This window comes from Pteropus vampyrus, unplaced genomic scaffold, assembly GCF_000151845.1.
Source record: "Pteropus vampyrus isolate Shadow unplaced genomic scaffold, Pvam_2.0 Scaffold22, whole genome shotgun sequence".
In the NCBI taxonomy this organism is placed as follows: domain Eukaryota; kingdom Metazoa; phylum Chordata; class Mammalia; order Chiroptera; family Pteropodidae; genus Pteropus; species Pteropus vampyrus.
This window is the reverse complement of record NW_011888803.1, coordinates 35,774-45,909: the sequence shown is the minus strand read 5'-3', so window position 1 is coordinate 45,909 and position 10,136 is coordinate 35,774. Positions and strand designations below refer to the sequence as shown.

The following is a 10,136-nucleotide window of genomic DNA, read 5'->3' as shown; positions in this document are numbered from 1 at the left end:
CAGCAGTTTAGTAAACATAGCTTCCTCCCACAATTCAAAACTACAATATCAAGGAGATTTTCTCCCTTGACCCTTCTATCTTTGTCTTCCTCTCCTTTGTCCCCAGGCATCATATCCCTCCCAGACACTCTTCCTCTCCCACTAAGTACAAATTTCTACTTTTCAAATGACAAAAACTCCAAAAGTACCTGGTCTTCTCCTTTTCTACCATGTGCGTCCAACATACTGCTGATCATCATGTAGCTGATATCCTTGCTGTTCCCCGCTAACAAGCTCATTCCTAATTTATCCTCCAGTGGGTGGCATTATAGCTACTAGTCTAGTGGTTAAAGTATAGGCCTTAGACAACAACACACCTAACATCAAGCCCTATTTATGCCACTTAAAAGCTTTATGATCTTGAGAAGTAAATAAAACTCTAAGCTGCAGTTATCTATAAAATTTAAGTCTATGACCATGCAACTCTGAACAAGCCCGATCCCGTCTGGTCTCGGAATCTTAAGCAGGATTGGGCCTGGTTAGTACTTGGATAGGAGACCACCTAGGAAGACCAGGTGCTGTAGGTGTAAAAAATAAAAAATAAGGGATTGTAAGCTGACAAGGTCCTTGCAATCTGTGCGGTCAACAAAGGATTGCCTCGCCTGAAAAAAAAATTTAGGTGAAAATAGTATCTATCTTACAAGGTTATTGTGAGACACTATTATAGAGTTGTTGTGAGACTCAAATGAGAAAAGGGATGTGATACACTTAGCATAGTAGTTGACACCCCGTAAAAAATTAATAAATTGAAGCTCATTGTTATACTATTTCCTCAGTCTGTAATTCATCCCTACTTCTGTCCACCTATCCAAATCCTAGACATTTTTCAGTCTTTTTATGTGTTTCTTGAGAACTCTGGCATAAACTATGCTGGGACTGACTTCTTGTAGAGGATACTTACCTGTCAAGTTAAATTCTTTAATTAATTTATTGATGATGAAAAAGGAACAAAAAACTGTAGCAGATGCTGCTGATACCCCATCCCACTTCCCTCAGTCCTTCTGAGTTGGTATGCAGCAATGGCAGACAGTTCTACTATGCCCAGTGACAAGCCTTTTCTGCGTGGTTCCTCAGAAGGTCCCCAGCAGGATGAGTCACCCCTGCCCACAATAGTGTTCCACTTTTTAACATGCCCATTATTGGCTTTGTTCCCTTCCGTGTTTCACTTTCCTTACCCACATGTAAGCTTCCTAGAATCATTTCTCAAATTAACTACCTGCATCAAAATCATTATCTCAGTGTTTGGTTTTGATGAAACCCAGATAAGACAAGAAATAGCATTACCCACATTAGTCCACATTGTCTGCCAAGCACCATATTAGGCATTCTACTTTTATTATCTTATTTTCATAGTCTCAACATTCTTATGAAGCTGAGAATTCTTATAGCCATTTTAGAGTAACAAATTAGAAAGCCAAGACTCAAAACAATTACGTAACTTATTCAGGGTCATAAATATGTAGCGAACCTAGCAGTCCGAATGCTTCTTTAAGTGCCTGTTTCTGAATTAATAATTGTGTGGAAAAGAAAGAAAACATTTCAGGATAAAGTTAAAAGAAACATGTTACAGAAAACAGTCAGATAAAATTAAATCTCTTTCTTAAGTTTAGCCAAAATGTAATAAACTAAGATATTAAAACATAATTTAATAAAATAGTGTCTGGAGACATTGCACATTGAACACTTAGATGCCATTTAAATCCCTTATTTACAGTCCTCTCTATTTATTCTGGGAAATAAAAATGGAAAGATAAGGTAGTGAAAAGCTGCCCAAATGAGTCAGATTTTATAAGAAGGTATTAGAAGATGAAACAGATTTGGCTTCTATGACATTGGAGAAACAATTAGACAAAGGCGACTTTTCCGAGTACTTACATTCTAAAAGAAAAGGCTTGGATGGATGAGAAAAGTTACTGAGAAAAATTTCTCTGCCATATTAAAATTCTCATTCAGAATTGATTTTTTTTTTTATCTTCCCAAGTCACAGTGGCTGTATACATAAGGGTTATCGAATTATAACATGAACTGTCAAATCCAATAAATGTGGATAAGGAGATAGCTGGGCAAATGTTAAAGGAAGCAAAGGACAAAGATATGTTTTCCATATGCAGAGGCAAGTATTAGACAACCAATGCATTTCCTAGATTTTCAGGATCTTCATTAATTAAATTGGAGAAGTTAGAAATTTTCAATTAGAATTAGGGAGTATTACCCAATTTAGTTAATGTATGTTACTTTCTGTGATTCTATAGTCTACCTGTCAAATCAACTTTGTAATTCTTGGAAAATAAGGGTGATGAGCTTATATGAGGTGGAGTCTTCAGTTTTCATGAAGTTTGAGAACATGATATTTATCGTAAAGTTTGAGATTATCAGACAGAATGTACAGTAAATCTTTATTATGTATTGCCTGTGAAGTTGCTACTGTTTGCCTTTTTAAATGTCACATGAGATTAGAAAAAAACTAGTCAATTTGAATTGAGCACTCTAGTTTCATTCCTTGAATTTTTAAAGGGTTTTCATTTATGTATAACCCAAAAGAATTACATCATATTATTTATTGTAAATTTATTAGCTCTGCTATGAAGTCATTTAGTTTTGAGCCTTAGGGAAAATGACTTCTAGCCAACTGAGCTTTTGTAGTGTGCCCTCTAATTCACATTTTAATAAATATCATTTTCTAAGTGCATTACCTCATGTTTTGGCTTGAACCCAGATGAATTCTGAGAGAATAAGAGAAATGTGCTTTCTGACCAATTCATCCATATTTTATTCTACTTTTCATTAAGAAATTACTCTTTGCAGAAAATCAATAATCTTCTCTGATGAAGGGAGAGGTTAGCATGTTGCAGTGGTGCATTCTAATCTCTAAAATCAAACTACTTTTAACCAGTTGTTGCTAATAGAGTTTTTGTCCTTTCTCGTCCCTGCAGCCTGGGTACATGGCGACCCCAGGAAAGTGGCTTTTCCTACAGATAGCCAAGGCCACTTCTGTGGCCAGAAGGGCACCCCCACTGAGTGAGTATAACCACCTTTGCTTTGTCTGATATTACTGTTTAAGCTAGAACCTAGAAATCACTTTTATTTTATTTCATTTTATTTTATTTTTTAAATTTATTTGTTACTTTTTTATGGAGACATTGGTTAATGAAATCCAATAAGTTTCAGCTATACATGTTAACATTAAGGTATATATATATTTGCACTGTGTGTTCACCTCCCATAGTTAAATTTCTTTCTGTCACCACATATTTGACCCCTTTTACCCCATCTACCACCTCCTTCCCCTCTCCCCTACCCTCTAGTAACCACTAGTCTATTGTCCATGTCCAAGAGTCTCTGTTTGTTTGTCCTGTTCATTTGTTGCTTTTAGATTTATATCCCACATATAAGTGATATCATGTGATTTTCAACTTTTTCTGTCTGGCTTATTTCACTTAGCATGATTATCTCGAGGTCCATCCATGTTGTCGCAAATGGCAGTATTTCATCTCTTCTTATGGCTGAGTAATATTCCATTGTATATATGTACCACAGCTTCTTTATCCAATCATCTATTGTAGGACACTTTGGTTGCTTCCATGTTAGAAATCACTTTACGTTAATCCTTCTAGACTCCTTGACAAGACTGAAATTCCTGATGGAGGTCTTCCTTCCCCCTTTCCCTAGAAACAGTTTATAAGCAGCCCCTTCTACCACTAAGAACAACAGCAAACAAGGCTCAAAACACTTGCAAGTGTCCCGTGTTGCCCGCTCATAACTTTGGAACTTATTATTCTAGATATACAGATTAAAAAACTAAATTCGGAAGAGGGTTAACAAATTCATAGACTAGAATTATCATAGAGAACCAATGCTTTTCACTGAAATAGAAAAAAAAAAACTTAAGAGACGTATGGAATCACAAAAATCCCTAAATAGCCAATGCAATCTTAGAAAAATTTTTTTTAAAGGAACAGTGGATTTTTAATATTTTTTATTTTTATTTTTAATTATAGTTGGCAAACAATATTATATTTGTTTCAGGTGTCCAACACAGTGATTAGACATCTATATAACTCATGAAGTGGTCACCCCAATAAATCTAGTCCCCTCTGACACTGTACATAGTTATTATAATATTATTGATTATACTCTTTATACTATACTTTATATCTCTATGATTATTTTGTAACTACCAGTTTGTACTTAATCCCTCCCGCCTTTTTCACTGACTTCTCCCCGCCAAACTCCTTCCTATCCAGTAACCCTCAAAATGTTCTCTGTATCTATGAGTTTGTTTCTGGGATTTTTTGTTTGTTTGTTTTGTTCCTTAGATTCCATCTGTACATGAAATCACATGGCATTTGTCTTTCTCTACTTGACTTACTCCACTCAGCACAATATTCTCTAGGTCCATCGTGAAATATCTTTTCCTATCTCTTTACTTTCCATCTGTGTGTGTCTTTTAATCTGAAGTGAGTCTCTTGTAGGCAGCCTATGTAAAGGTTTTGTTTTCTTATCCATTCAGCCACCCTATCTTTTGATTGGAGCATTTAATTCTTTTTCATTTGAAGAACTTATTGATAGATGTGTAGTTGTTGCCATTCTTTATTTATATTTTTTTAATATATATTTTTCTTCTTAAAGAAGAAGTCTTTAAGACTTCTTAAAGTCCTTTAAACATTTCCTGTAATGCTGGCTTGGTGGTGATGAACTCCTTTAGCTTTTTCTTGTCTGACAAGCTCTTTATCTCTCCTTCAATTCTAAATGATAACTTTGCTGGGTAGAGTAATCTTGGTTGTAGGTCTTTGCTTTTCCTCACTTTGAATATCTTGTGTCAAGCCCTTCTGGCCTGCAAAGCTTCTGTTGAGAAATCAGCTGACACTCTTATGAGAGCTCCCTTGTAGGAAATTAATTACTCTTCTCTTGCTGCTTTTAAGATTCTCTCTTTGTCTTTAACCTTTGGCATTTTAATTATGATGTGTCTTGTCGTGGGCCTCTTTGGGTTCATCTTGTTTGGGAATCTCTGAGCTTCCTGGATTTGTATGTATATTTCCTTCACCAGATTAGGGAAGTTTTCAGTCATTATTTATTCAAATAGGTTTTCAATTTCTTGCTTTCTCTCTTCTCCTTCTGGTATCTTTATGATGGAAATGTTGTAATACTTGATGTAGTCCCAGAAGCTCCTTAAACTCTTCATTTTGGGGGGATTCTTTTTCCTTGTGGCTGTTCAGATTGGGTGTCCTTTGCTACCCCACCCTCAAAATCACTGATTCAATCCTCCTCTTCCTCCACTCTATTGACTCCCTCTAATGAACTCTTCAGTTTAGATATTGTAGTCTTCATTTCTGACTGATTGCCTTTTATGTTTTCCATCTCTATTTTTATGTTTTCTATCTCTTCATTAAAGTTCTCACTGAGTTCATCTACTCTTCCCCTAAGTTCATTGAGCGTCCTGATAACCGGTGTTTGAAGTCTGCATCTGGTAGATTGCTTGTCTCCATTTTGTTGAATTCTTTTTCTGGAGCTCTGTTCTGTTCTTTTATGTTGGACATGTTTATTTGTCTCCCCAATTTGGCTGTCTCCCTGTGTCTGTTTCTATGTATTAGGTAGGACTCCTAAATCTCCCATCTTAGTAGAATGGTTTTACGTAGTAGGTCCTGTGGGACCCATCAGCACAGTCCTGGGACAGGTCCAGCTGCAGGCCAAGTTCAGCCACAGCCTGTCCACCTCCAGGGCCACCTGGTAAGAGTCACCAAGCAATCCACAGATGGCTGCCACCTGTGCTGGGCTTGTAGGTGCCTCGAGAGGCCAAGCCAGGAACCAAAGCCAGCTGCCACTAATGCAGGGCTTAGGGCTGCTCAGTGCGAGGTACAGGGTATGCCGAGGCCAGATGCTTCTTCTGTGGGTTTTGTGAGCCTTTGAGAGATTTAAGGAAAGTCCACAGCCAGAGTCAAGACAGGCCATTTGTATGGAATAAACCACTGGAAGAAGCTTGGGTGGGCCCACAAGTAGGGAAAGGTGGAGTCTCAGGGATTCACCTGGGCAGAGCGACCTGTGTTATCCAGGTTGATGGCAACTCAGACATGGAGATGCCTGCGTCCGTAGGCTGGGAGCAGGGAGGGCTCAACAAAGGAACAGTGGATACTGCCAGCACTTCTGTCTGAGAGAAAGCCACCCCTCCAGCCCTCACCCTGAAGCAGGACAACTCAATGTCTTCATTGAGGAGCTGCCCCAGTGCTGGAACTCAGAGTGAGTGAGTCCGTCAGCATTAAGTTCAGGCTCAGACCCTTTAAGAGAAATATCTGCGAATTCCACAGCCCTCCGTCTCACTCAGCTGCAACCCCCATTAGATTTCACAGCCAGAGGTTGTGGGGACTTCTCTTCCTGGCACTGGAACCTTGGGTTGGGGAGCCAAGTGTGGGGCTGGGGAGCCAAGTGTGAGGCCGGGACCACTTACTGTTTGGGTTGGGGAGGGGCTCTCCACGGCCAAGATAGCCCTCCTGATTTTTGATGGCTGCACGGTTATGGGACTAGGCCACTTCACATCTCCGCCCCAATTTTTAAATCAAATTGTTTTGACTTGATTTTGCTATTGAGTCATATGAGTATCCTCAGCCTCTACAACATTGGCATTGTAGTAGGTGCTCATTAAATTCATTGTTGAATGAAAATAAAGGAGTAGCACAGATAAGAAAGAGAGTGATTTGCTGCCAAGGTGGAGGTCAGTGTAAAGATCTTACCGGATTCTCATTAACACTGTAAGTGGGTATCATTATTCCACTCATTTAGAAAATTACAAAATTGAATTTCAGAAAGGTTAAAGTACTTGTTCAGGTACAACTGACTACTAAATGGTAAAAGTAGAATGTTCTAACCTCCAAGCCTGCACTCTTTAGGCTGCACATTGATAGAGTTGCTGTCAAATTGTTTTTTCATGATTAATGTAGTCCTGAAAATCTTGAACATATATTGGTAAAAAGTATCATTAAATTAAAAAATAAAATAAAATAAATGTGTGCATGTCTGTGTGTGTGTGTGTGTGTGTGTGTGTGTGTATTTCCATTCCAAATGAAATGCATTTTATCAGGATGTGTAAGCAATTTAGATACCCCAAACAATTTAGTTCAGAAAATACTTGTGAGACTATAACAATTAAAGTACTTAAACTTGTTAGTGTCGTGATATACTTAAAGCAACCCTTTGATTCTCAACTCTCAAAGACATTCCTTATAATTGAGCTTAAATTCCATGTTTAGAAATGGTGTAACGGTATTTGGAATGTAGAGTTTGGCCATTTTTTGCTTTGTTTATTCATGCCTAACCAAAAGGACGCTATGAGAAACACTGGGGTTTTTTTAAAATGCCAAAACAAATTAAACAGAGCTTTCAAGGGAAATGGAGTGCTTTGTTGATATGTAACTTTTTCTGCCTTTCATGAAAACTTGAGTGTTCCAATTCTTCAGGATTTTCGCTAAAACGCAAGAACTCGATTTTGATGCCACCTTCTGGCTACCACAAAAACTTCAGCTTATAAAAGCTGTGTTAAAACATCTTTGAACACTGTCCCATGCAGCACGATTACCAAACAGACTGAAATACCCATCTCCCCAGTATGAGCTCTTCAGATAGGGAAACAGAAAACATTAAGAGGACAAAGCTCTTCCTTTTAGGTTTCTATCAATTTGGCATCGAAGTGAAGCAACACTTCCACTCTTACTACAGAAAGAAGAACCAAGTTCCTTGTGTGAATTTGCTCTACTGCTGTGTTAGTAGGTCAGTTTTCTAGTGAGGCCTCTGTTCTGTGTGGGGTGATGGGGCTGTGCTGGCTGTCAGATTTCACTGCAGAACTGGTGGGAAGCTGGCTGTCAGACATGGGCTTTCAAAATGAATGAATGTGAAGTGCCAAATCCCACAAAAGCCCTTGCTATACCCGGAAGGTTCATTCACCCAAAGAGGCCTCTGTTTTTGCCAGTTTTTCCTGGATGCTACAATTCTAAGTGTATAAGTATGAGAGAAGCACAGAGATACTGATTTGCGCTATAGATCTGTATATAAACTTTCAATTAATCTACTCATTTTTGGCCACATTTGTTACTCTCAACTCTGATTCCAACATGTCTTATGATTTCTAACAGGCAAATTGTGTCCGACCTTTTTCCTAGCCTCTCTGGTTCATTCCTCACTCAACACACTCTCATATGCTTTCCATCTTCCAGAAATTGTTGAACTCTCTTGTGTAATTTTGAGCAGATCCCATCCTCCACATGCTTAGCTGGATGGTGAGGTTTATTCCTTTTTGTACTTTCATTCTTTTATTTCCATGAGTCTCAGGAAAGAAGATGAGCTTAAGTGAATAGTATATTATCTTAAACTGTCAGTTTGCAGTTGCTTCTATTTGTTGTTTCTTGGTGGAAATATAATTCCAGTTAAATAATGAGGTACTTCTTCAGTCGCTCTCACAAAATTGCTCAACTGCAACCATCACCATCTACTTTATACCTAGGGAATCTGAGGTCCACTGATGTTTAAGGATATCAGTCAAATTATAATAAAATAACTATAGAAAAACTAAGGATTTTAAGGATTCTAAAATTTTGAAAAACCTAGTCTGGACTTTGTCTCGTTCAGTCCACAACATTTGATAACTACCTAGAACGGGCCAAGTACTAGGCTAAGTGTTGGCAAGGTAGGGATATAAAGATGAATAAATATAAATCTTACCCTTGAGGATAGCATAATCTGGTGAATAATGAGTTTATGTAGTATTTCTTAGTCTATAAATCAATTTTACCTTTGGGGACCCTTGACACTTACTGATTCACCGTTCACATTTTTAGCTACTCCTACGAGACTCCAGTGACCCATGACATGCATTAATTTATTCATTTACTTAGGTACAAATTTGAATGGCATGCACCATGAGACTGTGTGGATGATAATAGCTGTTTGGGTGATGAAAGAGCCAAGCTGACTCTTGTGAAATCATGAAGTAGCCTTGTGCATATTATGTGTGAATTTATTAAAGACCTTAAGCTACCTGAATTTGATGGGGCTACAAACATGAAATTCTCCCCCCCCACCCCGCCCGCTCCACCCATCATTGACTTTATCAATGTCCTTTCATATATCTCTTCTCACTTTGGCATCTCAGGTAGATTTCATAGCTTTCCAGATACTTTCTGTTGTTAAAAGGTCAATGTAGTCCAGTCTAAAATTTCAATCTCATTTCTTCTAATCCCCCACCTCAGGTTTGAATTCTGCAAGGGAATGTAGAGTAGGAGAGAGGACCTGGTCTACTATTTCCCTCTTCTCTCTCTTCTGGTTCTAGCTCTTTCTTTGTGTTGTGAGGGATGGAAGGTGGAGTGTCTGTCACTTTCTTAGTCACTTCCCTAGTCCCATATGGTCATTGCTACCGCAGCTAAAACATAACTAACTAGCCATCAACACCCTCTTTAGGGTAAGCGCAAAAACCTGGTTCTCTCATGGTCTATAAGCGAAAATTCTCTGGGCAAGTCCTCACTGAATAATTCTTTGATTTGAGAAATCAGCTTTGGTTTGTCCTGATCTCAGCCCCTTCAGCTTCATCTCCAGTGATTCACCTCCAGTCTCTTATTGTCAGATGAGGTACCACATGGGAAATTCAAGCCCATTTACTTGACTCTACACTCTTCCCTAATAAGCTACTTCAGTGCTGCCCTCTTCCTATCCCATTGGCTTTTTTCAACTCTCTGGGGACTCTCTGGGGTCTCTCTGGGCCTCATTTCTCCTTGCTAATATGGGCACAGAGGCTGACTAGAAAGTCTGCCACATAAGAGGTGTCCAAATGGAAAATGAGATACTGGTCTGCCCTTCCTACAGGTACCCTCAGTCTCTATGAGTTTCTCTCAGAGCTCTGTGTAATCTGGAATTGAAAGATACAATCACCCTTTCAATGAGGAGGAGATGGAAAATCTTCTAAATTTTGATTATTATATCCTGCAAACTCCAATGTCTCCAAACCACCTCTCTCCCCCCACCTTTTCCTTCTGAAGTAGGGTCAGCAAGGGGGTAGAAGTAATGCAAGGGTCTAGCCCACATTTTTTCTGGAGCAATTTTTATTATCCTTAGATTTG

The 10,136-nt window shown here is 38.6% G+C and overlaps 1 protein-coding gene and 1 pseudogene across 1 annotated transcript in view; both read left to right on the top strand.

The window, feature by feature from the left end:
- SLC44A5 (solute carrier family 44 member 5) overlaps nt 1–10,136 on the top strand; it is a 102,144-nt gene that overhangs the window by 59,169 nt on the left and 32,839 nt on the right. The window contains exon 4 of the mRNA XM_011355682.1: nt 2,973–3,057. Within this exon, the coding sequence (XP_011353984.1) occupies nt 2,973–3,057 (85 nt within the window). The remainder of the gene's footprint in view (nt 1–2,972; nt 3,058–10,136) is intronic.
- Nucleotides 447–566, top strand: LOC111736842 (annotated as a pseudogene).